General features: G+C 68.5%; 9 protein-coding genes and 1 non-coding gene across 10 annotated transcripts; 3 read left to right on the forward strand and 7 right to left on the reverse strand.

The window, feature by feature from the left end:
• Window positions 1-608: 608 nt before the first annotated feature.
• On the reverse strand, window positions 609-2,324 carry FA09DRAFT_328004 (thioredoxin-like protein). The gene is made up of 3 exons (XM_025741613.1): window positions 1,627-2,324; window positions 1,216-1,523; window positions 609-1,162 (listed from the first exon to the last, which is right to left on the reverse strand). Exons 1-3 carry the CDS (start codon window positions 2,245-2,247, stop codon window positions 1,093-1,095), a joined length of 999 nt encoding a protein of 332 aa, XP_025600870.1. The 5' UTR covers window positions 2,248-2,324; the 3' UTR covers window positions 609-1,092.
• Window positions 2,325-2,538: 214 nt separating this feature from the next.
• Window positions 2,539-2,631, reverse strand: FA09DRAFT_t14. The gene has a single exon. It is a non-coding gene; the product is annotated as a tRNA-Thr (tRNA).
• Window positions 2,632-3,041: 410 nt separating this feature from the next.
• FA09DRAFT_304815 (hypothetical protein) lies at window positions 3,042-5,808 on the forward strand. Its single transcript, XM_025740481.1, has 8 exons — window positions 3,042-4,117; window positions 4,284-4,351; window positions 4,428-4,500; window positions 4,555-4,857; window positions 4,920-4,951; window positions 5,010-5,190; window positions 5,249-5,390; window positions 5,450-5,808. Exons 1-8 carry the CDS (start codon window positions 3,098-3,100, stop codon window positions 5,674-5,676), a joined length of 2,046 nt encoding a protein of 681 aa, XP_025600871.1. The 5' UTR covers window positions 3,042-3,097; the 3' UTR covers window positions 5,677-5,808.
• Window positions 5,809-5,828: 20 nt separating this feature from the next.
• On the reverse strand, window positions 5,829-8,231 carry FA09DRAFT_328005 (hypothetical protein). The gene is made up of 2 exons (XM_025741614.1): window positions 7,387-8,231; window positions 5,829-7,307 (listed from the first exon to the last, which is right to left on the reverse strand). The coding sequence occupies exons 1-2, from the start codon at window positions 8,005-8,007 to the stop codon at window positions 5,910-5,912; spliced, it is 2,019 nt and encodes a 672-aa protein (XP_025600872.1). The 5' UTR covers window positions 8,008-8,231; the 3' UTR covers window positions 5,829-5,909.
• A 495-nt stretch (window positions 8,232-8,726) lies between these two features.
• Window positions 8,727-10,241, forward strand: FA09DRAFT_333439 (putative MOB1 protein; the record flags this gene model as incomplete). Its single annotated transcript, XM_025743692.1, has 7 exons — window positions 8,727-8,743; window positions 8,818-8,877; window positions 8,952-9,055; window positions 9,574-9,626; window positions 9,684-9,864; window positions 9,931-10,050; window positions 10,123-10,241. 7 exons carry the CDS (start codon window positions 8,727-8,729, stop codon window positions 10,239-10,241), a joined length of 654 nt encoding a protein of 217 aa, XP_025600873.1.
• Window positions 10,223-13,512, reverse strand: FA09DRAFT_328009 (hypothetical protein). The gene has a single exon (XM_025741615.1). It carries the CDS (start codon window positions 13,136-13,138, stop codon window positions 10,685-10,687), a length of 2,454 nt encoding a protein of 817 aa, XP_025600874.1. The 5' UTR covers window positions 13,139-13,512; the 3' UTR covers window positions 10,223-10,684.
• A 461-nt stretch (window positions 13,513-13,973) lies between these two features.
• Window positions 13,974-15,348, reverse strand: FA09DRAFT_328010 (hypothetical protein). The gene is made up of 4 exons (XM_025741616.1): window positions 14,632-15,348; window positions 14,250-14,452; window positions 14,136-14,174; window positions 13,974-14,059 (listed from the first exon to the last, which is right to left on the reverse strand). Exons 1-4 carry the CDS (start codon window positions 15,328-15,330, stop codon window positions 13,984-13,986), a joined length of 1,017 nt encoding a protein of 338 aa, XP_025600875.1. The 5' UTR covers window positions 15,331-15,348; the 3' UTR covers window positions 13,974-13,983.
• Window positions 15,349-16,668: 1,320 nt separating this feature from the next.
• Window positions 16,669-19,166, reverse strand: FA09DRAFT_304824 (TPR-like protein). Its single transcript, XM_025740482.1, has 5 exons — window positions 19,070-19,166; window positions 18,365-19,006; window positions 17,361-18,309; window positions 17,176-17,295; window positions 16,669-17,114 (listed from the first exon to the last, which is right to left on the reverse strand). The coding sequence occupies exons 1-5, from the start codon at window positions 19,152-19,154 to the stop codon at window positions 16,724-16,726; spliced, it is 2,187 nt and encodes a 728-aa protein (XP_025600876.1). The 5' UTR covers window positions 19,155-19,166; the 3' UTR covers window positions 16,669-16,723.
• Window positions 19,167-20,222: 1,056 nt separating this feature from the next.
• FA09DRAFT_358653 (hypothetical protein) lies at window positions 20,223-22,266 on the forward strand (the record flags this gene model as incomplete). The annotated part of the gene is made up of 3 exons (XM_025744990.1): window positions 20,223-20,620; window positions 20,674-21,436; window positions 21,497-22,266. 3 exons carry the CDS (start codon window positions 20,223-20,225, stop codon window positions 22,193-22,195), a joined length of 1,860 nt encoding a protein of 619 aa, XP_025600877.1. The 3' UTR covers window positions 22,196-22,266.
• Window position 22,267: 1 nt separating this feature from the next.
• FA09DRAFT_358654 (hypothetical protein) lies at window positions 22,268-24,149 on the reverse strand. Its single transcript, XM_025744991.1, has 4 exons — window positions 23,824-24,149; window positions 23,418-23,476; window positions 22,853-23,353; window positions 22,268-22,777 (listed from the first exon to the last, which is right to left on the reverse strand). Exons 1-4 carry the CDS (start codon window positions 24,117-24,119, stop codon window positions 22,392-22,394), a joined length of 1,242 nt encoding a protein of 413 aa, XP_025600878.1. The 5' UTR covers window positions 24,120-24,149; the 3' UTR covers window positions 22,268-22,391.
• Between the last annotated feature and the right edge of the window lie 445 nt (window positions 24,150-24,594).

The following is a 24,594-nucleotide window of genomic DNA, read 5'->3' on the forward strand; positions in this document are numbered from 1 at the left end:
GTGCATGGCTGTGCATCGTGGGCGAGGCAGCGTCGAGCACAGTCCATCGCCGTCGAGATCGTCGAGACGCGCGGCAGCCTGGTGCACAGCCATGCTCGCCTCAGGGCCACTTGGCGCCGGCCTGTGCCGCAGCAGCGGCGAGAGCGCGAGGCGATGGCGGCGAGGCGCGTCGCGAGGCGGCGGTTGGCAGCGGTGCGTCAGGCGCGCTACCGTGGGAGCCGGCGCTAGGCGGCGCATCAGGCGCGCAGCGCATCGGGCGCTAAGACGTGTGCGCGCAGACTGCAGCGCCATGAGCTCCTTCTCGGCTCCTCCTCCACTCCGGCGCCGGCGTGACCGAGCACGTTGCACTGACGCTGCAGCAGCACCTCTCGGCATCCGCATCGCCCACCCGGACACGACATGCGGCAGCTGTCACGATACAGCGCGTCATGCGGCGTGCGCGCGTGCACATGAGCCGCGGAGGCGGGACTGGCAGGCCCGCAGCGCCGCCAGCAAAGCCTGTGCGAGCCTTTCGACAGGCTGAGCCGCATGTCGCCTCTTGCGGCGCCGCTCGCTGGATGCTGCACCTCCTGCACTCGACCCTGCGCGATCATCTCTCATCCGCTCCAGTCCCGTCTCGGCAGCGCTCGGCACTCGGCGCTCGACGCTAGGCAGCAAGCGGCAGGTCGCAGCTCCTTGGCCTCTACTTCTGCCTGCGCAGGAATGACGGAGCACGTCACGCTGAAGCTGTCGCCGAGAAGGATGGTGGAATTAGAAGAGCGTGACGCAGGTGACCATCGAGAGGTGAGGAAGTGTCGTTCAAGATCATGGCGGATCACTCGACGGCCGCGGCCCAGCCGCGGCACATCATTCGCTCGTGACGTCGAGGAAAAACAACGAGGGGTCGTGAGGCTTTGACTCGTCAGACCTGTCGAGACGCCGACGTGAGGAGCTTGACAGCGCGGTAACGTCTCCTTGCTGTTCACGGTCGCGAGGAAGACGCGACGTGGAGATGGGCCGGCGAGGAGTGCCAACACGCCGCCAGTTGCAGTCGCTCGCCGAGCTGAGTGCGTCCTTGCAGCTGGCGTTTGCGCCCAGCAGTGCGTTTTCGGATCAGTCGTCGTCTCCCTCCTCCTCTTGCGCCTCTCTTGTCATGCTCGGCTTGCTCTCGATGGCATCGTACCTGAGCACTCGCATCAGCAACGCTCATGTCACCGATTCGCAGCCATGACTCACTTTGCCAGCAAGTCGCGCACATCTCTCTCCTCTCCCGCTCCCCAGCCATCTTCCAGATCCACGCGCACCAGATTGGCCACGAGTTGCCCGGCGCGATAGATGAGAAGCGTGGGCACGAGCTCCGCCGCGCTGTCCTCTCTCGCCTCGCGCGCAGCGACGTCTTCGTCATCGTCGTACGCGGCGACGTGAGATGCAGAGCCAGAGCCGAAGCCGATGGCTGAGGCGCGCGCTTGCAGGAACTTGGTGGCCGGGTACAGACGAGCCAGCGACGCCAAGGCGTGCGTCAACTTGACGCAGGCGGGCACCACCTGACCGCAGAGGCGTCAGCGTCTGACGCGAAGGTGGTCGCAAGCCATAGGTGCATCCTTCTGAGGCAGACCTCGCCTACGGCCACGCAGCTCTCTCACTCACCTTCTCGTAGAGATGCACAACGACACTCGTGCCGCTGGCCTCGCGGTCGATTGCATCGACGTAGCCCTGCTCATCCACCTCTCTCAGATGTCCGAACACGCCTGTCCTCCGCGTCGCCTGGCCAGAGTAGATGCCTCGCGGTCCCGGCGCTCTCTCTTCGTCGCCCTCGCCGGCGAGCCGTTGCCTTCTGCGCTCGTCGGCCGCTGCCTGTGCCGCCTGAAGCTCCTTCAGCCGCTGTGCACGCAGCTGCTCCAGCTCGGCCGCCTCACTCCTCGCGTGCACATCCTCCTCCCACGTCGTGTCGCTGGTGAGGGCCATGCGCTGCATCCTCTCGTTGGTGCTCTGCACCTGCTCTGCGCGCTGCGCACGAGTCGCCGCCGCAGCAGCGCGAGCATCAGCACGCACGCCTTTGGGGCCCGTGTTGGCGCCGGGCCGGTCCTCCGGCACGAATGCCGCGTCGTCGTCTTCGTGCGCGTGGTCCGAGAGATCAGAGCCGAGCTCATCAGAGGTGCTCGGCGATGGCGTGCGCGGCGGCGTGGCGGCCTCGCGACGCTCGCGTGCCGCTAGTGCGTCAGACACCGATGCGCCCTCGAGGATGGCGCGCTCGAGCGCGTCGGACATCGTTGGGGCGAGGGTGAGGAGGACGGAGTAGAGTGAGAGGTCGTGGTGATGAACGGCGCGCGCGGCGCGGCGGCGCGTGTCGTGAAGCTGGCAAAGTGGAGCGCGCCGTGCACGGCCCACGGCGAGGACATCCTCCGAGGCAGCCTGGGGCGGGCCGCGCGCTGAACGCCCCGGTCGTTCTCTCACCGCTCTGGTACCACAGCGCACACTGCGACTGCAAAAGCAACGCCTCGCTGCCAGAGGCGCAGTGCACGCCACAGCCGGCAGCAAAAGAGCTGAGTGCAAAAAGGATGCTCCTGCCCGGAATCGAACCGAGTATCTTATCATATGTTGGAGAAGGACTCCAATTACGAGTGACACGCCTTGCCATCCGGCCCCAAGAGCTGTGATGTCTGCTGCGAGCGGATAACTGTATATAAACTCAAAGTAACGACAATGACCCGGCTGTCTCTCCCCGTGCTTTCGCAGACGACAACGAGCAGCGCCGGCGCCAGCCTGACAAGGCTGCATCGCGAGCTCCACTCATGCTGCCAGTCTGGAACGGATCGATCGCTACATCTCGCCGCCTGCCTGTGCGAGCGAAGCAGCAGGAGCATGTCGGAGCAGCGTGTGATGGCAAGCGCGAAGAGGCCGCTTGCGGCGCGGGGGGATGATCGACGTCGGCGGAGTTTGCGCCGCGCCCGCCATGCCGCGGCAGGGGGCCCGCCTCGGCGATCCTCAGCCGCTGTGCCTGGCCGCGCGCCGTGCTTGCGGCGTGCCTCGTTGCCTGTGCGGCGCTTCACTTTCGCCGCTCTCACACGAGATCCCACCCCTCACTCGTTTCTCTCACACCTCCACTACCTCTCTCGTCATGTCCTTCTCACCTCCGCGCTCCTCCGGCGACGGAGGACAAGGCAACGCCGGCTTCTATGCGCGCCCCGCCGGCGCCGCAAGCAGCACGGCCAACCCCTCCTCCACCTCCTTCCTCACCGCCAACAACGCCGGCGGCGGCGGCTTTGGCGCGCGCAGCGAGTCGTTTGCCTCGCTCGGGCCCAGCGCGTACGAGACGCCGCGCGAGGGCTCGTTCGACTATTCGCGCTCGGGCGTGTCGCAGGGCGATCTGAGCAGCGTCGGCTTCTCCTCGCCCTCGCGCTCGGCAGCGGGAGGCAGACGGCCAAGCGAGGCGCCCAGCGGCGTCTTCTACACCGACGACGACGAGCCGGAGCGCAGCTCGACGCCGACGCCCCGCGGCGCTTCACAGCCGGCTTCGCCGCAGAAGCTCGGCGGCAGAGGCCCACTGCCTGCGCCGCCGCTCGCGATGCCGCTTGCGCCCGCGGCGCCCAGCGCTGCTCCAGCAGCCGCAGTCGCACCAGCACCAATCGCAGCTGGCAGTGCCGTGCCCGCCAGCAGTGCCGATCTCTATGCGCCTGCTCCTCTGCCTGCTGCCGCAGCAGCGAGCAGCGCAGATGTGTACGCGCCCATCGCCGCTCCCGCGCCGGCTCCCGTGGCCGCACCAGCACTGGCACCAGCGTCGGCCTTTGCGCCCGGCGTCTCGGACGCACGCCGCGGCAGCGGCAGTGGCAGCCCCAGCATTCTCTCCTCGGCCTCGCCCAGCGGCGCGCCTGCGGGCGCCGCGCCGCACTTCTCCCTCTCGCCCCTCTCGCCGGGCACCTCCGCACAGCTCTCGACGCCGCGGCGCGGCACGACGCTGGCGTCGCGCAAGACGGAGAAGAGCGCCACGAGCGGCGGCGGCAAGAGCCTAGCGACGCTTTCGAGCGTCGTGGATGAGCGCTGGCTGCCGAGTCGCTGGGCCGGCGCGTTCATGATCACCGTCTGTGTCGAGGCGGCAGTGGTGATCACAATGGTTGCGATTGTGTTTGCTATGATTCGGGTGAGTTGCATAGAGAGAGAGCAGCGCGGTGCAAGGCGTGGGGGGGGGGGGCTAGTGCAGAAGGAGGCCGGCAAGATGTGCCGAGCGTAGCTTGGAGGCAATTCGCTTACGGACTGGGCGGCCGCTGCTCGGCCCGAGTCACTCACTGACATCTCCGCCGGCCCAGAATCGCACGCAAGCAGCGCTCGGTCTGCAAGTGCAGGATCTCAAGACGATTCCCGTCTTCTTGGCACTGTGCGTCCTGCTTCTCTCTCTCTGCTCCTCTCCCTGCCGTCTTTGCGATGCTGACTTCTGCCTCGCGTCCGCCCAGCTTCGTCTTCGGCATGCTCTTCTGCGTGGCCATCTCGCTCGATGCCAACCGGCTCAAGAACACGATCCAAGTTGTGCGTTGCTCTGCTCGCCTCCTCTCCTGCGATGCGCTCACGCGCCTGCTCCAGATCGGCGTCTGCATCTTCAATCTTGCCCTCATCGTCACTGCCGCCCTCCAAATCCCGCAAGTCAAGATCGCACTCCGCATTCAAAACCAAGCGATCGGCGGTGTCCCGCCCGGGCTGTACGACGAGGTGCAGAAGTTCCTCATCGTCGTGCCCGTCGTCACTGGCCTGGCGCAGATTCCCATCACGTATCTGACGTACAAGCTGTGGGGAGAATATGGCTGGAGTGTGTACAAGGCGTTGGGCGCGAGCATCGAGCAGCGACGACGCTTCCTCGTGTACCAGGTCTTCCAGGTGCTGCTCAAGGTGGGTGATGTGGGGGAAGGGAGGGCAAGCAGTGCAGTGCTGACGCCAGCGCATGCTCGCAGTACGACTTCTTCTTCGGCGTTGGCTTTACCATGTGCGTTCTCCCTGCTCTCCTCGCTCAGCGGACGTGTCTCACAGTCCACTCCACGCAGGGCCTACCTGATCCTCGTCTCGAACCGCGACGACGCCGAGTTCGGCCTGACGATCGCCGCGATTCCCGTGTGCATCGTGCTTCTCTTCGTCTCTGCCTTTGCTGCGCGCAAGGAGGTCAAGAGCCTCATGCTGCTCTGCATTCTCGCCTTCCTGGCGGGCGCTGCATACTTCATCTACAAGGTGCGCAGGCGGCATTGCGCAGAGGAGTGCTGCGAGAGACTGACGCATTTACTTGCAGATCACGAGAATCTACGCGCCGTCGACGGCAGACGACTACCGCACGGTCCGCCTGACACTCACGTTCTTCTCCATCTTTGCCATCATCTCGCTCTTCCTCACGCTCGCAAACGCCATCTGGTGTCTGCTGAACTTCAACAAGGGTGCGCAGCCGCCCTCTCCCGTGCCCTCACGACGTCAGCTCACGTCTCTGCGCGCGCAGGTCTGCTCGAGGCGCACGACTCCATGGGCCACCTCATCGGCACCGGCCGACGAGCCTCGCGCGTGCCGCTGGGCCGCACGGGCGGCGTCGACGGCACTGCCGCACCGCCTGCCGCCGATGCGTCTGCACCACCCAAGCTTGAGAGCTGGGAGGAGGCCGACGAGGAGGCCTCGAACGCCAATGCGCGCGTGCAGGGGTCCAATCCGCATCGCCTGTCGCTCGACTAGCTGCGCGTTGCCGAGCCATCTCCTGGCTCCGGAGCCGCGCTCCCCTTCTCTTGCCGGACGCGCTCGGACTGCTTCTGCAGCATCTACCTGCTTTACCCACCTGCCCGCTCAATCATAATCGGACTATACGGATCACACGCGCGTGCGCGGCTCTCGTGGTGACGTGCTGTATTGGCTCGATGATGGTGTGGTATCGCGTGAACGTCTCTCAACCCTCGCTGCCCTGTGCCTTCTCACTCCGGCGTCTCCGTGCCCGTCATCTCCCAGAAGGCCGCCATGCCCGGCTTGACCTCTCTCTTCTTCGTCGGCTTTGCGCCTCCCGTGCCATCAGGCCCGCCTCCGCCGCCCCATCCCTCGCCCAGGTTGTCCTTTGGCTTGTCGAGCAGCTCTGCCTCCCAGTCTCGCGGCGCCGAGCGACGCAGACTTGCGTGCCAGTCCCATGCATGCGTCGGCAGCAGGCTCTGCGTGGCCGTCTCGCGCTCAGCTGGCGATGGAAGATCGAGGCGAGGCACAGACAGGCCGAACCCACAGCCATAGCCGATCGTCGAGGCATCGCTGGCCCACGCGACGATGCGTCCGAACTGCGGCTCCGACAGCACGTGCCGCTCGTCGAGGTGGCGCAGCACGGACAGACGCAGCTCGAGCGGCAGTCGAGCAAATGGAAAGCCGGCTGGCTCCATCGTGGTGTCGTCGTCGCCTGGGTCTTGCCGAGGCGCTGTCTCGCGGCTCTTACAGCCCAAGACACGCGCAGCGACGAGAACGGCCAGCGCGGCGCTTTGCACGACGCCCCTCTCCGACGAGTTGCGCCACAGCTGTGCACCGAGCAGGCGACGCCAGTCGGCACGCGTGATCTGCTCGAACAGCTCGCCGGCGCTCGGCGTGGCGTTGCGACGCGGTGATGGCTGCGTCACCGCCTCTGCAGGCTGCTCTGCATGCGTGCGAGAAGAGGAGCCGGGCAGCAAGATGGGCGTGCGTCGAGCTGCCTCGGCGGCGCCCATGCGCGGAGGTGTGACGCCGCCAGGCGTCGCAGAGGCGATCCAGGCAGCATCGCCTGCTGCGGCTGCACGAGCTTCTTGCGCCTGAGCGCGCAGCGAACTTGAGATGCTCAGTGGCCTGCCGGCACGATGGGCCACGCCGCCTCGCTCAGCCTCTCCCTGCTCCTCTTCCGAGTCGGAGGACGGGCGCTCGTCCGACATGGTGGCGAAGAGCTCGAGGTGCAGGAGCACGCGGTTGGGCTTCGGAGCGTCGAGCGAGCCAGCTTCGTCTGGAGGCACGGCGCCGAGCACGGCAGCGACGATGGCACGCACCCCCTTCCATGTGAACTCGTTGCCGTTCAGCGAGAGCTTCTCTAGCTGAGGCGCCCAGCCCACTCCCTGCTCTGCGATAGCAGACGAGCCGTCACGATGGCGCAGCAGGCGCGCGACAGCAGCTGCTGCCGTGCGAGCGTCGGACGAGGGGATGTTGTTGGCCAGCGCTACTGAGAGGTGGAGCTGTCGGAGAGAGGCAGATCGAAGAGAGTCGAGAAACGTGACAAAGTCGTGCACATCTAGCTTGGCCGACGCCAGGTTCAGGTGGCGCAGGCCGGAGAAGAAGAGCGTGCGCGCGAGGAAGGCGAGGGGCCACGAGTCTCCCTGTGGAGCCGAAACAGAGCGGAAGTCGTCAGAGCAGAGCTACACAAGACGGCGCGGCCAGGACTGGCATTCGACTCACGCCCAGGTCGTTGTCCTGCAGCTCAAGCGTATTGAGCGCAGCGTTGCCGCGCACGTACTCCGCCAAAGAGCGCAGTGCAGTGGACGTGAGCTCAGTGGAGGAGAGCAGTAGCGTGCGCAGCTTGAACGAACACTCCTCGCTCGCCGGTGTGGTCTCGAAAGGGACTCTGAACGCATGTTCCAACAATTCATGCCCGCCGCCCAGCAGACGCATCTTCTGCAGCCGGCTGGCCTTGCGGTGTTCTCTCTGCTCTCTCTGCTTGGCGTCGTTGGTGCTGTCGTTGAGATAGTCGTCGAAGCAAGCCTTGTTCGCAGGCAACTGCGCAGCGCATGCATCGAGCAGATGCTTTGGCCATGCAGCGCGGCGCGCGACCAGCCAGGCGAGCAGTGTGCGTGCGCCGTCATCGCCGAGTGGCGTGTGCGAGACGTCGAGCTCAGCGACAGCCTCGTGCGGCAAGCTGGCCACGGTGTACGGCTTCAGGCGCTCAAGGATCGTCGAAGGATGGGACTCGCGCGCGGACAGGACGTGTGTCGCCGGCCGCTGAGGCGCGGCGACGATGGGAATCGAGGTGCCCGAGCTGGCACTGGAGCTCGTCGACAGCGACGCCGACATGGCGGACATTGCGCTGCCAACAGCGCAGCGCGGCGCGGCGCAGCGCGCGCTATGACGAGCGGGCGTGTGCACTGATCACGAGGGCAAGGATTGCGGTGCGGCACGCCGTTTGTGGAGTGGAGAGCGCCGGTGGATGAGCACGAGATCGAGGCTCAGAATGAGAAGCGAGGAAGGGACTGAAGGCGAGGCTGAGACGGAGGACGATGATGAGAATCGGCTGAGGCGGACGATGAGGAAAGGAAGGAAGCCCCGAGCGGTCAGCACGGGCCAGCAGCTGAGCAGCGCAGCGCGCTCATCAGGTGGAGGCACCTCCGGCGCGGCGCGCGTCACGTGCACACAACACGCCGGCGCCGAGGGGGTGAGAGCAACACAAGCCCCTGGCACGGCACGGCGTGATGCGCGCGCCATGTCAAGCGTGCGCGCGGCCGCTGGCTTGGCGGGCAGGCTGCATGCTGCATCGTGCGCTTGCGAGCCAGCAGACAGAGAGATGCAGGTTTGACTTCAAGCGAAGGAGAATTCACAGAGTGTAGTGGGAGCGCCGCGCGGCGAGGTTGCGGTTGGGGTGGGAGAGGCAAGAGTGAGGCGGCGGCGCGCGCCCCGCTCGCGGCGCGCGTGGCTGTGGGGCGCGCGGCGGCGGCGGCGGCGGCGGCGGCGCTGGGGCACGTTGCGGCGTCGGCGTCGCCGATGCCGTTGGCTCACGTCCACCACCTCCGTCGCAGCAAGCCGCCATGTCGTCCTTCTTCGGGTGCGTTGCTCCTCCCTGCGCATCGCGCGACAGCTGTCCCTCGGCTGACCCGCGGCGTGCGTGCGGCGTTGCAGCCTCAGCAAGACGCGCACCTTCAAGCCCAAGCGCAACATCCCCGAGGGCACCAAGCAGTAGTGCGTCGTGCCGCACCCTCGCCTCTTGTCTACTCACGCTGCACTGGCTGACTGCTGCTGCTCGCGCACCTCAGCCAGCTGAAGCGCTATGCCGAAGCGACGCTAGGCAGCGGCAACCTGCGCCAGGCCGTGGTGCTGCCCGAGGGCGAGGACCTGGACGAGTGGCTGGCCGTCAACAGTGAGTGCCTGGCGGGGCAGGGCAGGGGCGAGCGATGGCGCTGCATGCGCCGAGGCGCCGAGGAGGCAAGCCGTGAGGGCCAGCGGAGCAGGACCGTCGGCAGGTGCTGGCGACGGCGGCGTGATGGCGCCGGTGTGCTGCCCGTGCGGTGATGAGCGCGGCGTCGCTGCTGCTGCCGGGAGGGAGCCAGCGCGAGAGGCGCGCGCAAGGAAGAGCACTGGGAAACACCAACGGGGCTCCGCCGGCATGCGAGGCACGGTGCGCAAAGACAGCATGCGCTGCACTCCTCAAGTGCAGTGTGCTTGCGTCCGATTGGTCCTGAGCTACAGCCGACCTGGCTGGGCTCCCTGGCAGCGCAGGTGAGGGCGTGTAGAGACGTCATTGGTCTTCTACTGCTGTGGAATGGGACGGGCGCAGCTCTGCCAGTGTCTGGGCGTTGGTGCGAACGGTATGAAGAGGAAAACTGCGCAGCAGTGCGGAGAGCGCAGTGCGCAGAGAGCTGACTGGCGCTTCCGCAGCCGTCGACTTCTTCAACCACCTCAACATGCTCTACGGCACCGTCACCGAGTTTGTGCGTCGCTCGCTCTTCTCTTCTCCTGCATCCCGGCTCACAGGCTCTGCTCCGCAGTGCACCTCGCTCGAGTGCCCCGCCATGACGGCGGGTCCGCGCTACGAGTACCACTGGCAGGACAGTGCCTCTGTGCAGTTCAAGCGCCCGACGCGCATGAGTGCGCCCGAGTATGTCGACTGCCTCATGACGTGGACACAGGGCATGCTCGACGACGAGACGATCTTCCCGAGCCGTGTCGGTGCGTGCTGCAGCAGCCCACGACGCTCTGCGAGCTCAGAGCTGGAGCTGACTTTTGATGTCGCAGGCGTGCCCTTCCCGCCAAACTTCCAGGCGACGGTCAAGTCGATTCTGCGGCGGCTGTTCCGCGTCTACGCGCACATCTACAACCACCACTTTGCGCAGATCTGCGCGCTGAGCATCGAGGGTGCGTCTTTCGGCCTGGCCCTCGCGCTCTTGCATTCGGATGTGCTCATACCCACTCTCTCCTTGCTCACAGCGCATCTCAACACGTCTTACCGCCACTTCCTCCTCTTTGTCAGCGAGTTCCACCTCATCGAGCCGCGCGAGCTGGCGCCGCTGCACGAGCTCAACGAGGCCATTCTCGAGGACAACTGAGGTGCTGCCTGCCGCCGTCGCTCCTGCCCACTTGCCTCTCTCTGGTCTCGCATCGTGCCCTCGCTCCCGTCTCCATACCCACTCGATATCGACTTCTGGCTTCACGACCCCTGCTTGCTTCTCTCACGGCCCGCGCCTGCTCTAATGACGACCATCTACTGATCACGGACAGGCGGTGCTGTACATTGCAGGCGCACCTGCGTGCGCACAGACGGCTCGCGAAGAGCTCGAGCGAGGGGCTGGTATGGCGAGGAGAGCGAGAGGGGCATGTGCGGCTGGACAGAGAGTGGGACGAGAAGAAGCGAGTGAGGGGCGTCTAAAGAGATTAGATGATGGGAGGCTGGAGTGCGAGGGAACGAGAGTCGACGTCGATGTCGAGGCGACGAGCCGGCGAATGCCGTGGGAAGAAGAGAGGAAGGCGCAGGCCGCAGCGGGGCCGCGCCCTACGGCGCCGTGCGCTCGAGCACCCAAGCGTCGGTGCCGCCGATCTTGAGGCGTTCGGCCACCGGAATGCGCGGGTCGCCCTGGTAGTACTTGGGCTTGGTGCCGCGCACACCCTGGACGCGCGTGAAGCCTCTGCTCTCGTACAGGGCCAGCGCCGAGGCGTTGGACGCGTGCACCTCGAGCGTCACACGCATCGGCAGCGCCGCCAGTGCCTCGGCCGTCAGCTTCGGCTGGTGGGCGTCGGAATGCGCATCGGAGCCGCGCCGGCGAGGCTTGGCGGCGAGCGCGCAGGCGCGCGTCTTGCACTCCTTGAGCAGCAGATCGAGCAGTCTCGCACCGAGACCCTGTCCGCGCTCCGAGTGCGCCACTGCCAGCGTGATGAGATGCGCCTCGAGATGCGGCATGCGCGGCTCGGCGTCCGCCTCGAGGCCGGGCCAGAGCCCGCCGCCGGCAGACGGCGGCACGGCCTTGCTCGTAATGTGCGCGCTGGCGACGCCGAGGATCGTCTCTGCGTCGCGGTTGAGCAGGCCGCCAGGCGGCGGTGCAGCCATGACGCGCACGGCACGCGGCGGCGCCACGGCATTGGTCGGGCCGGCCAGGACGTTCTTGTATGCGTCGTCGTTGCTGTGGCGCGCGCTAGACTCGGCGGGAGGCGAGACCTTGGCGCCACTGCGCTCGACTTGCGACACATCGATGCTCGGCGGCGGCGCGGCGGGCGCAAGCCGGCTCGAGTGCGATGCGGCGTACGATGCTGGTGGTGCGGCGCGCGTGGCCGGAGCGGGATGCAGGCGCACTTGCGGCGCGGTGGGATCGGCGGGCGAGGTGGAGCTTGCACTCTCTGGCGGACTGGAGAGCGACGAGGCCTCGTTGCCATTGGTGCTGCGATTGCTCGAGGAGCCAGGCCCGGCGGTGCCAGGGGCGCCCCAGCCGTGGGCCAGACTGAAGCGCCGCGGCGTGGCGCCGCCGGCGATGCCGCCCAGGTAGGGCGAGGCGGCTGCGATGCCTCGGTTGGCCAGCAGATACGCCGACTGCGAGGGCGGCATGTCCAGCGACGGCGGCGGGCACGAAGGCAGCAGTGCGGCGCCCGTCGGCAACGCTGCTGCCGGCTCTGGCAATGGTCGAGCAACCGCCACGAGACAGATGTGCTTCTCGTCGACGAGCAGACGGATGAGGAAGCCAGCTGATGTCGTGTAACTGTCAAAGTCGACCTTGGCATCGACATCGCCGTGCAGGCAGTGCAGTTCGCGCACCTGCTCCAGGTCTGGGCGGCGCAGCATGCGGATGTCGAGGCGCGCATCGAGCGCCGCCTGCTTGGCTGCCGGGTCGATCGCCTGGGTTGTCGGCGCAGGCGCCGGTGCTTCGGAGAGGCTCTCCTCCTCCGACTCGTCGACCAGCGCACTGCCCTCGAGCGTGTGCAGCTCGTCGTGCGCCGCATGATGCTGGCGCAGCAGCCCGCCGCGCGACGCACGCAGCAAGTCGGCCGTGGCATGGCCGTCGGCATCGCGCCAGGTGCGCGTCGAGGCGTTGGACATGGCACGCAGCGCTGCCGCCGACGGCTTGCTCTCCGCGGTCGCTGGCGCCTCCTCGCCGCCCGGCGAGTGCAGCGGACTGGGGCTGCCCTGCGCACCTACACTGTCGACGTCGCCATCATCGTCGTCGTCGGAGAGTGCCATGTCCTCCAGATCCGGCGCCTCTGCAGCTGCAGCGGCCGGGCTGTGCGTCTTGCTCTTCGCCTCTGCCGCGCCTTCGTCCTCATCGTCGGACCAGGCGAGGTAGCGCGGCTTGCGCTCCCAGTCCTGCGCCTCGAGATTGCGCTTCAGGCCCTCGAGGCGACTTGCGAGATAGACTGCGTCGGGCGCGTAGCTCATCACCGTGCGGTCTCCCAGCTGCTCCATCTCCAGCTCGACGGCATGTGCCGTCTTGCCCTTCCAGCGTCGCCCGGCATACTCGATGCCCTGGCCGTCGTCGTCTGTGTCGCGCTTGCGCTGCGCCGCAGCCTGCAGCGCCGGTGCGCGCGGGCGCAGGGCAGAGCCCGCACCTTGGCCGTAGCGCGGCAGGGGCGCAAAGGAGCTGCGCACGTCAAAGGGCACCGGCGACGCGTCGCTGGAACGTGCGCCGCTGGAGGGCGTGGGGCACTGCGACGAGTCGGGCGCGCCCACTTCGAACTTGGCGCCGCCGCGCCGGCTGGAGCTGCCGCTGGTGCGCAGCGCAGCCGCAGCAGTGTAGCTCGTCGAGGCGTGCGGAGCGTACGGCAGTGCCGCGGCGGCGGCGGCGCACACGTCGCGCGTCGAGGTGCCGGCTGCCGGCGCGAGCAGCGAGGCGGCCGGCGCGACGGGTGGAGGCGGCGGCGGCGGCGGCAGCTGCGGCGGCGACACGAGGCGGTCGTCGGACTCGGGCACCATGGAGAGCCATCCGCCGCCGGGAAGGCCGCGGCGCGGCTGTGCGAGCGCCATGGCGTGGGCCAGCTCGAGCTGGGGAGAGGAGGGTGGAGGGCGACGCTGGCGGCTGCGGCGGGCTTAGCGACGAAGCAGCGCGAGCATGGTGGCCTCTTGCGTCGCTTGCCGTGCGCGTAGAGCTGCGTGGTGGCCCTTGGTGTGGTGTGTGGGTAAGACGAGCCGAGATGGATGGGAAGGGCGGTGAGGATGGGTGCGGAGATCTGCAGGCATCAGCATGCCTCGCTCGGAGCGTCGCTCATCTCGCTCCGAGGGCGCACGCGATTCAGCGCCAGCGCCTCGAGCTCGGCCAACAAGCGGAGGCGGAGGCGGATCGAGGCGCCGGCTGCGTCAGGCGCACCGGCCCGCACCGCGCGTGCCTGCTGCCCCTGGCGCCCGGCCGGCGGTGAAAGCGGCCTGAGATTTCCGCCGCGCGCGCGCCGGCCGGAGCGCGGCACGATAGGCTTTACGGCGAGCTTGCAAGCTTGCTTGCTGCCTCTGCTCGCTGCCTGCGATGTGCGCCACGCTGCGCTCGCAGCACAGCAGCTCCGTACCCTCATCACGCTGCGTGCACCTCCAAGCGAGACAGCGCGCGCAGCGGCATGCCGGCATGGCTACGCGGCTGTGCGCGGCAGAAGCAAGCCGAGCGTGCATTTGGCAGTCGCGCGCCCCATGCAGCAGCCTCAGGACTCATCACGCCGTGGGTGTGGGTGCAACGACCAGGTTCAACAGCGCGTTGCGGCAGTGGAGGTGGAGAGAGAAACACGGGAGACAGCAGCGACAGCGTCGCAGCAGGCAAGAGCGCAAGCGAGAAGGGAGCGCCCCACCTTGCATCTTGCAGGCGCAGCGCCACGAACTGCGCACAATCACACCGTCGTCCAGCTCTCGCCGCAGCCGCACGCCTCGGTGACGTTGGGGTTGTTGAAGACGAACTTGGCCGAGCTGCAGGGGGCGTATGGGAACGTCAGCATTGGGGCAGCGTGAGGAGCAGATGGCAAGCAAAGAGAGAGGCACTCACAGACGGTCTTCTTGCCAGTCCATCTCCGAGCCGATGATGCTGTGCGCGCGCGAGAAGATCAAGTCAGTCTGGCCGCTCCTGTGCTCTCTCAGCACGTCCGATTCGCCAACACACCTAAACAGCGCCTTGCTGTCGATCAGCACCTCAACGCCGTCCTGCTTGACGCGCTCGTCGAAGCGGCCCGCCTCTTCCGGGCGCACGTATTCGAGGTGGTACGACATGCCGGCGCAGCCCTTGTTGCGCACGCCGATGCGGATCAGCTTGGGGCCCGAAGGCGACGCGAGGAGCGCCGTGAGGCGCTCAACGGCCGTGGGCGTCTGTGAACGCACAGAGCGTCAGTCGAGTGGACACTAGCGGTAGTTCAGAGTGCGCATTGGTGCCTGACGCGTGCAGGCCCGAGCGTGCCCAACGCAAGAGAGAGCCGTAGAATTGCCCTCTTTCGCCCTCCCTCTTCTCTCCTCCACACATAGCTCTCGAGCAGCCAAGGAGAACTCACCAGCGTCAAGGCGCTCTTGCGCGGCTTGAAGGCCGAGGCGCGCGCCTTCTTGGCCGGCGCAGGCTTCATCTCTGCCGTACCGGCGTCCTCGGGGCCCACTGGCGGTGCGGGCGCAGCAGCAGCGGCAGCAGCAGGAGAAGCCGCTGGCTGCTCGGCCAAGACAGAGGCGGCGCTGCGTTGTGAGCGCGGCGCCGACGGCGAGGAGGGCGAGAGCGTGGCGCACGCCTCTGCCGCTGCCGCAGCCGCTGCTGGCGAGGAGGAGGAGGAGGAGGAGGACGCCGCAGCTTCAGGTGCGCGTGCTGCTGCAGGTGCGGCGGAAGAAGGCGCGCCGGCGCCGCCCATTGCCGCCGCCGCGGCCGTCTCCTCCGGCGCGGGCGCGGCCGTCTCGATGACGTCTGCTGCGCCGGGGAGTGCCGAGCGAGCGCTGGACAGCGACGGCGGCCACTGTTGAGCTGCGTCTGCAGACGCACGCGAAACAACGTCGGGCGACGCCGCGGGCGGGCGCAGCGCCGAGGCCGAGGCGGTGAAGCGCCGGCGCGTGCTTGCGCCACTGCCGCCGCCGCCGCTGCTGCTGCTGCTGCTGGACGCGCGTGCGCTGCCGGACGCCGCGCCGCGACAGCTGCTCAGCGTGCGCAGGCTGTGGGTGGGCAGCGGGTAGAGGAAGGGACACAGGGAGCGCGTGGCGAGCTTGATCGACATGGCTGGGCGTGCGGAGAGGTGGGAGGGGGTGTAGCGGAGACAAGGCAGGCCGCGGCTGACTCGGGGCGCGTCGGCGTGGCGCGGCGGCGCTGCGCTGACGCCGCCGCACCGCACCAAGCACCGGCACCCGGCTTCAGCCCCTCCACCGCCCCAGCGCATCACGTGCGGGTGTGCTTGGTGAGGCGAGATGGCGCGGCGCTCACTGGCTGCGTCGCGCGGTGGAATCTCTCGTGCGAGAGAGGGCGTGGGAACACACGGCCGTACGGCTTCGGGCGCCTGGCGCTGCTCCACCTGTTGCACTCGACTCGCCTTCTCCTTGCCTTGCGGTTCCCTCCCTGCTCGCCTCGTCCAGCACGTCTCTGCTCGCAGACAACTCAGAGCCCATGTCGCTCGCAGATCCCTACGGCGCCACCGCCAGCGGCAGCACGCCGCGCGCAGGCAGTGCGGCCGGCAGCGACGACGCCGACGGCGACGACTGGCTGCTCTCGTCCGACGACGAGGCGCACGCCGCAGACGACGAGGCGGGCAGAAGGACTCCACCGGCGGGGCCGTCGCGGCACGTGAGGGAGACGCACAGGGGAGCAAAGGTGCCGACGATGGGCGAGCGCGAGTGGCGGCGCGTCGAGGCCAAGTTTGAGGATGTGAGTTGTGCTTGCTGTGTGTGGCCTCCGCGTGTGGTGGAGGGAGAGCAAGGCAGCAGCGTGCGAGCGCACAGGAGAGCCCTGCACAGCGAGTCTGCAGCACAGGCGGCAGGATGCCGAGGCGATCAAGCGCGAGGCTCGAGCTGGCGGCGCCGTCGTGCTCTTTGCGTCGCCCGGGCACCGCCGTACCCCCGCACAGGTTCTGGCACTGCTCTCCCTCTCACCCCGCATCTGCCCCTCTCTGCAGGCAGGCTACCGCGACGGCATCACCGCCGGCAAGACGGCGGCGCTGCAGGGTGCCTTTGACTCGGGCTTCGCGCTCGTCGGTGCGCCGCTCGGGCGGCGGCTAGGCCAGCTGCGCGGCCGCGCGGCCGCTCAGCTCGCCGTGCTCGTCACGCCGGCCGCGTCGCGCGTGCGTCCCGGCGGCGTGCGCGTCGAGGAGAAGGAGCAGCAGAGCGAGGTGCTGCGGGAGCTGAGGGCGCTCATCGGCGAGCTGGCGAGGATGCAGCTGCAGCAGCTGGCGCCGCCGGACATCGAGGCGCTGCGACATGCGGCGGAGGACGAGGGGCGAGAGGCGAGTGAGATCCGCGACGAGACGGCCGAGCAACGGGCGGCGCGCGAGGGGATGCTGGACGCCTTGGAGGCAAGACTCGAGGCGCTGCTGAAGCAGGTCAAGCAGCCACACCGATGAGGCAATGACATGTCATACAAGTACATTCGCTGCGCTGCGCCGCGTGCTCCTGCACCTCGCGCTAGCCCTCGTCCGTGAGCTCCATGTCGACGCTCTCCTCCATGCCCTCGTAGCTGCGCAGCGCACTGCCCAGACTGACATCCAGGCTCTGCTCCTTGACCTGCACGTTCTCCAGCTCCGCCTCCTCCTCTTCCTCGGCCTCCTCTTCCGTCAGCTCGAGCAAGCCGTGCGAGAGCGGCGCCGCAGTGGCGTTCTCCTGCAGCGCGAGCTCGAGCAGCGCCGTCGTCGCCTCGTCGCCGGCGTGCAGCGCCAGCGAGGCATGGTACCAGCCCACTGCGGCGTCGATCTGTCCTTGTGCGTGTGCCACGGCGCCGAGCGCAGCGTGTGCACGCGCATCGAGAGGCGTGAGCTCGAGAACGCGGCGCAGCGCAAAGGTCGCCTGTTCTAGGCGTCTGTTGGCGCAAGAGGGTCAGCTTGGTGGATCAAGTGATGGGCAGTGTAGGCTGGACGCACCCGGCTCGTCGATACGCCAGGCCCAGATTGAGCTGCGTGGCCACCCACGCCGTCGCTGGCTCTTGCGTCTCGTGCGCCAGCTCCAGTGCCGTGCGAAAGTGAGTGATCGCCGACTCGTAGCTGCAAGGGCGACGTCAGCAGCTGCGCGAGCCTGGCGCGGCGGTGATGGGCGCAAGCAGACGCACTCCTTCTCGTAGAACGCCACGACGCCCCGCTCGTTGAAGCAGAGCGGATCATGCTCGAAGAGCGCATGGCTGCCCTCGAGGAAGAGCTTGGCGAGCAGCAGGTTGCCCTGGGCGATGTACTCCATGCCAATGAAGAGCTTGGGCATGTGGCTCTGCGGAAAGTGGCGCGCCGCCGTGCTGTAGCTCGTCACCGCCTGCTCTGTCTCGCCCTCAAGGGCAAAGGAGTGGGCAAAGGCGATCCATGCGGCACAGAAGCGCGGATCGAGATGCACGGCCTTGCTGAAGAAGCGCCGCGCCTCGGCCCAGCGCTGCGCCACGGCATACCACATGCCCACGGCGTACCACGACGCAGGCAGACTCGGCTCCGTGTCGGAGAGATGGTGTGCGAGGAGGAAGAGGGCGGGCCGTTGCGCGGGGAGATGGAAGAGCACGGCAATGTGCAGCGGCAGTGTCGCTTCGTGGTCGATGCGCAGCGAGAGGATGCGGCTCGTGACGACGTGTGCATCCTCGAAGCGCAGGCGCGCAAAGAGCTCCTCGGCCAGGCCGAGCAGCACGTCGGCGTTCTGCGAGAGGTCGTACTGCTCCAGCAGTGTGCGGCGCGCCGCAGAGGCGGCGGCCGCATGCATCGCGCCCTCCTTGTCGAGACGAGAAGTGTAGAGCAGGCGAATGAGCTCATGCCCTTCCTTGGCCTCCTCTGCCTCGCCGGCTTGCGCCACGTATTCGAGCGCCCGCACAAAGTTCCACTGCTCTGCCGCGCCGAGTAGGCGCCCTTCAACGAGCGCGCAGAAGGCGTCGTAGTTCTTGACGTCGAGTGCCAGGGCGCGCATGAAGGCTTGTGTCGCGGCCTCGCTGTCGTCGAGACGCAGATGGATCTGCCCGCGCAGGAACCACTTGGACGACGAGAGCTTGATGCCGCCGTCTGCTGCGGGTGCCTTGATGCCGTGCCGCTCTGCAGTGCGGCGTGAGCGGCAGAGCTGTGCAAGAGAGGCAGCACGTCGACTCACCTTCGACCTCCTGCGCATCGTCCTTGCCGCCACTGAGCGTGTCCAGCGCCTCGTACAGCTTGCCTTGCCGCACCATGCACTGTGCCGCAAGCCATCTACACACGCTGCTCTGCGTGACCAGACTCGGTCCATCGGGCGGCGGCATCTCCGTGCGCAAATCCGCCAGCGTCTCTCGCTGCTCTTCCGCCCATTTGAAGCGTTGCGAGCTACGCTGCTCTTCTTCCTCATCGTTGGCGCCCGACGACTCGCTGCCGGTGCCAGTGCCGCTGACAGTAAAGCCCCGCTCCTTGCGCTTGCCATTGGCCGACAGGCCGCGCTGCATCGGCGCACTCGCCTCGGCCAGCTGCGCCGCCTCGTGTGCACCGCGCCACTCGGCAGCCGGCACGCCAGCCTGTACGCCCGGCGCGGCGGCACGCGCCAGCATGGCGCTCGGCAGCTGGCTGTTGCTGCGCGTCGCGGCCAGCGCAGCTGCCAGCGGGTCCACCTCGGCCGACGCGGCGACATCTGCATGCGCGGCGCTGCGCCGTGAGGAAGAGCCGAAGCGCAGAGGCGTCGTGAGGAGATGCTCGGCCTGCGCATAGCGATGCGAGAGAAAGTAGGACTTGGCCAGATGGTAGGCGTCGTTCCACGCTGTCTGGCCGGCTACACGAGCGCGGCATCAGCCACTGCACCCTTCGCGGCGGGCGCACCACATGCGCCACTCACTCTCCAGACACAACACCTTGTCGCCCCAGAAGATGGCCGTGTCGAAGAGGAAGTGATTGGCCGCATCTTCCCGCCAGAGGCGCATGCGCGCCAGCAGGCGTCTCTGCCGCCCTCCTTCGTCGTCGAGCGCCGGCTCCTGCACTGCGCCGTCGGCCTCCTCATCGCCCTCGGAATGGATGATGATGGACGCCATGCTCTCCTCCGCCGCGGCCGCTGGCGGCACAGGTTGCCGCTGCGCCGCCGCCGGCAGCAGCTCCTCGCGGCGCGTCTCGCGCGTCTTGCCCTTGCGTGGCGCCGGCGGCGGTCCGGGGGCTCGCGCGTCATGCCGCAGCCGCTGTTCCCTCGGCGGCAGCAGCGCGGCGCTGAAGCCCATGAGCCCGCTGCCGTCGGCGTCGTCGTCGCCCACGACGTTGAAGCTGCCGTCGGCATTGAGCGCGCTCGGCGGCTGCGGCGGCAGCAGCGGCGCCGCTGGGCGACCGCGCGCCAGCGGACTCTCGGCGCTCGCGCTTGCCGCCGCTGCGGAAGGCCCGAAGCGCAGCGGCGCAGGCAGGAAGGCGCCGCGCGGCGAGCCCCAGCCCGACGAGTCGGCGGCCGACTCGAGGCTCTGGCGCGCCGCGGCTGGCGGGGCGCGGCGCGGCGCCGGGGCCTCGGCGGCGCGCATGTGCGAGAAGAGGTTGCGCCGCGGCGCACTGGCACCCACGGCGGCGGTGAGCAGCGGGCCGGGCGCGGCGGCGCCGTTGCGGCGGGCGCCGGCGCCGGTGGGCGTGTAGGCGGCGCCGAGGGCCGAGTCGGAGGTGGAGGCGTCGTCGGTGGAGAGGGAGAAGCGCGGGTGTGCGCCGAGGCGGCCTGGAGCGGCGCGCTGCGAGGGGCCGGGCTCCATGGCTGGGACGCCGAGCGAGAGGAGGAGTGGAGGTGGGACGCAAGCGAGAGGAGGAGTGGAGGTGGGAAGCAGGCTCGAGGCGCGCCGCGTCGCGGCCAAGTGTTGGTCTCGCTCTGGCGGCGGCGGCGCGCGACTCCCGGCGCGATGCGCCCGCACGGACGTCTCTCGGACGCCTCGCTGCGTTCTCGCCGAGTCCCGACGCCGCCTGGGCTACCTGTGCTTGCGCGCACCTCGCAGCCGTGCCTCTCTCTCACACACACCTCATCCTCTAGCATGGCCAGTCTCTCGCTCGGGCTCAGCGGCAGCCGCACGCGCGCCGGCGTGCGCAGCAGCGCCGCGCCGACGGCGAGCAGCAGCAGCGGCGCCAGCGGCAGCACGCTGCGCCGCGCCGCACCCGCCTCGCTCGCAGCGGGCGGCGCCGCGGCCGGCAGCAGCAGCAGCAGCGGCGCCCTGGCGGGCGACAGCATCGTGCTGGATCTCGGCGTGCGCCTCTGCCGCACCGGCTTCAGCGGCGAGGCGGCGCCGCGCTTCTCGCTGCCGACGCCCGCGGCCGCAGCGGCGCTCTTTGCGCCCGACGTGTGGAGTGCGTGTCGCACGCCGGCGCAGCGCAGGGCGCACGAGCTGCGCCTCGAGGAGGAGGCCACGAGGCTCTTGCGCTTCCTGCTGCTCGAGTGAGTGCAAGAGGGCCACGCACGCTCTTGGCGCGTGCTCACAGCATCCACAGACGCCTGCTCATCGACCCAAAAGGCCGTGCCGTGCTGCTCGTCACCAACGCCCTCACGTCGCACGCCGCGCGCGACACGCTCGCCTCCGTGCTGCTGCTCAACCTCAACGTCCGCATCCTCTCCTTCATCCCACACGCCTCGGCATGCACGCTTGCTGCCGGCCGGCGCGCCGCGCTCGTCGTCGACATCGGCGCCAGCGAGACGCGCTTTGCCGCCGTGGCAGAGCTCGGGAGCCTGCATCTGCCGTATCGTCTCATGAGCTCTACGCGCTCGCGACGTTCAGTTGTGGGCCGATTGAAGCTGCTGCTGCTGCGTTTCGGCAAGCATGTCGCTGCCACGCCTGCGAGTGCCTCGCGCAGGTCTCGCACGGGGCCGGTCAAGGAGGAGATGCTCTCGCCGGCTGTTCTGGACGACATTCTCGATCGATGGCTGCTCGTTCCTCCTCCAGGATCGACTGCTCCACCGCAAGCACCTGACATTTTCGATGTCGACGCGCTGCTCGCTCAGCAGCACGCCTCCTTCGCCGCATCCTCACGCGCCAAAGCCATGCTCTACCCGCTGCGCGCGCCGCCCAAGCTCGAGCCGCACGCCGAGCGCAGTGCGCCTGCCACGCTGGGCGCACTCGTGGCTGCGGCGAGCCCGAGCCTGGGCACGCTCGTGCTGCCGGGCTGGGTGCGCGAGCGTGCGGCAGAGGTGCTGTTTGAGAAGGGCGATGAGGATGAGGCAAGCCTAGTGGAGGCGGTGCTGGAGTTGTTGCTCCACGTAAGTCATGGCTGCAGTGTATTTTGCCTGGCACCGCGAAAGCTGACAGCCCATCGTCAGCTGCCCATCGACCTGAGACGGCCTCTCGCATCCAACATTCTCGTCGTAGGCGGTCTCTGCTCCCTTCCGGACCTGGCCCATCGACTGAGGCTCGAGCTCGAGGCCGCGCTCGAGCGCGTAGCTGCTGGCGCCTCTGAGCGCGCAGCAGGCATGCAACAGCAGCCGGCGCTGAGCCAGACGCGCGTCGGCGCGCTGGCGTCGCGCGAGGAGCGGGAAGCAAGACGCAGAGCGTTGCTCGACGTGCAGCCGCAGCAGCAGGGCGACAGCAGCGAGGCCGCGTCGGCCGCGGGCGGCGATGGCGGCAGCAGAGCGATGGTCCTGCCTGCCGCCTCCTCGCTCTCCTCCAAGCTCACCGGCGATCGCTGGGCGCCCCTCTGCTCTCTGCTGCCGCATCTGCGTGTGCTCAACGACCACACGCTGCCCACGTGCATTCCCCTCTCTCCCGTCGCCTTTGCCTGGAGCGGCGTCTCGCTCGCCGGCGCACTCGCCTCCTCCGCCGGCGAGCTCTGCGGCACCCTCACGCTCACGCGCGACGCGTTCCTCGCGCAGCGAGCGAAAGAGGAGACTCGGCCGCCGACGCGCCCCGGAGGCGTGGGCAGAGGCAGCTTCATGGGCGTCGTCGGCGGACTGCATACGGGCGCCTGGGGTGCGCTGAGCGCCCATCTGGGCGGCGCGAGAAGCCCGCCCGCCAGACCTTAGACGCCGTGACGCATCATACCTTCGCTCGATACCACCTGCCACCAACCCGCCTAATCAATGCGTCGTGTGCGTCGCACTCATGCTCGGGCGTGACTCTGAGGCGTGCAGAAGAGGTGATGTGTGCTGTGTGCATGTGTGCGTGTGATTTGTGTGACTTCGTCTCTGGGCCCTTTGCCACTGATGCCGCGACCCTGCCTTAGTCCATCTCCATCGCCTCTGCACTGTCAGCAGCTGCAGATCGACGAGCACGCAGGCCCTTGCGCTTCGGACTGCCCTCCTGCGAGCCGGCGGGCGACGCTCCAGCGCGCAACGGCATCGTGGGCGGTGCGTTGTCCTCCTCCGTGTCCGTCTCTCGCTGCGCCTCTTGCCCCTGCTTCTCCTCTGCCGTCTGCGCGCCACGCAGCTCCCGCATCTCCTCGCCCTGCGGCGCATGCGCGCCGATGCGCGACGAAGCCAGCGGCGACGCGGGCGTCGAGGCCGCCGAGCCTTGGCGGCGCTGAGTCGTGGAGGCCCACGGCGAGGAGATGGGCGCGCTCGAGGGACGACGAGAGTTGAAGGCGCCGCACTTGGGACAGATGTACTCTGCGAGTCGTGGCGCGTCAGTGAGTGCGCAGGAGGCAAAGCCGAGTGTACAAAGAGCCGACGGGCGCAACTCACGGACTTCGTCCCACTCGCTCTTGTGGCACAGGCCGTTGTGCGACCGGCACTCTCTGCAGATCAACGCATACTTCTGCTCGTCCGGCGTCACCTTGTTGGCCTCGCCATCCGCGCCCAGCACTGCATCTGCCACGCGGTCCAGCCAGGTGCGCGGCATCGCCTGCGCCGCCAGCTGCGCTGCCACTGGACTGGCGCCAGGCGCTCCTGCTGCGAGTGCGCCGCGCTGAGCTTGCTGAGCTGCAGCTTGTGCGCCTTTGCCCTGGAACTCGGCGCCCTGCTTGCTGTTTGGCGACTTGGCCGCAGCGGCGGCCTTCTGCTGCTGCAGCAACTGCGCCTTTGTCTGGGGCGTCTGCGCGCCAGCGGCGGCCATGCGTCCCTTTCGCGCTTCCGGCGAGTCGTCGTACTTCTCCAGCAGCAGACGCAGCGAGTCGTACTTTGTCGCACGTTTGATCTCGTCGATCTTGGCTTGGCGCTCGCGCTGCAGCGTGCGCAGATGCAGCTCTGTGGGAGAAGAACAGAGGTGAGCCCGGACGAAGAAGCAGATGCAAAGAACAGAATGACTGACCCTCGGCTGTGGCGATGCGCCGGTACCACCAGCTGACGATGCGGCGGAGAAAGTAGAGGCTGTGGAGAGAAGAAGCGAGCGGTCAGCGCTAGACGGGCGCGCCACGACTTGAGGCACACGGAAGGGCGGAGGCGGCGCTCAGAACGGAGGCCGAACGAGAAGCACGTCATGCCTGACGACAACTCACGGCCTGCACCGCGGGAGGGGCAAGCTGCCTCTCTGATGTGCGGCAGACAAGCGCGCAGGAGCAGAGCGTTGAGCGCCCGCGAAGGCTGCGCGGCAGCCGCCTGTGCGGTCGGCAGTGCTTCGCTCCTCCTCTCCGCTCTGCCAACTGGGCGCGCCGTGCGTTGGTGCCCACCAGCATCGCCACTCCTCGCCTCTGCCCGGCACGTCGCCGCACACTCACAAGACGGGCACGAGCGTGATGGGCGCATAGACGAGCGCGGCCATCGTGCGCGCATCACTCGCCACGGGGTGCATGGCCCAGCAGGCGCCCGCATACGCCAGCCAGAGCACGGCGGCCCAGAGCGTCCACGCGACACTGGCGCGGCGGGCGCGCTGGCGCACGCGCGCCAGGTGCGTCTGTGCGGCGTCGATGTCGGCGCTGAGGCGCGCGAGGACGACGTCGTAGTCGGTCGCGGGCCGCTTGCGGTACCAGAAGCTCGGCGCCAGAGGCGAGAGCATGGTGCGCAGAATGGCCATGGCGGCGGCGGCGGCGGCGGAGCGAGAAGGTGAGGGCGGGAGAGGAAGCCGCGCGCGCCGCCGCATGTCGCGTGTGGCTTGCTTGCTCTGCGAGGCCCGAGCGCGCCGACGTGGCTTTGCTTTTGGCGCGGGAGTCGCGTCGCAGCGGCCTCGAGCTTGCTTCTCCTCCACATCCTCCGCCTGCAGCGCAGCGCAGCCATGCCGCCCGGCGCCCGCACAAACGGTGCTTCTACCCAGCCTCGCGGCGCCCGTGCAGGGCGCATGTGCAGCACAGGCATGCGCTGACGCCTCGCTGCCCCCCCCCCCCCCCCGCTGTCACAAGCGTTCGACCACGATGGCTCCTTCCTGGCGCGCTTCGCCGCGCAGCAGCAGCAGCAGCGTGGCGCACAGCCGGCGGCAAGCGCCGCAGACACGGCGCCAAGTCCGCCTTGCGGCTCGACGATGGCGGCGGCGGCTGCGGCGGGCAGCAGCAGTG

This window comes from Tilletiopsis washingtonensis (genome assembly GCF_003144115.1).
Source record: "Tilletiopsis washingtonensis strain MCA 4186 unplaced genomic scaffold FA09scaffold_3, whole genome shotgun sequence".
Lineage (NCBI taxonomy): Eukaryota > Fungi > Basidiomycota > Exobasidiomycetes > Entylomatales > Tilletiopsis > Tilletiopsis washingtonensis.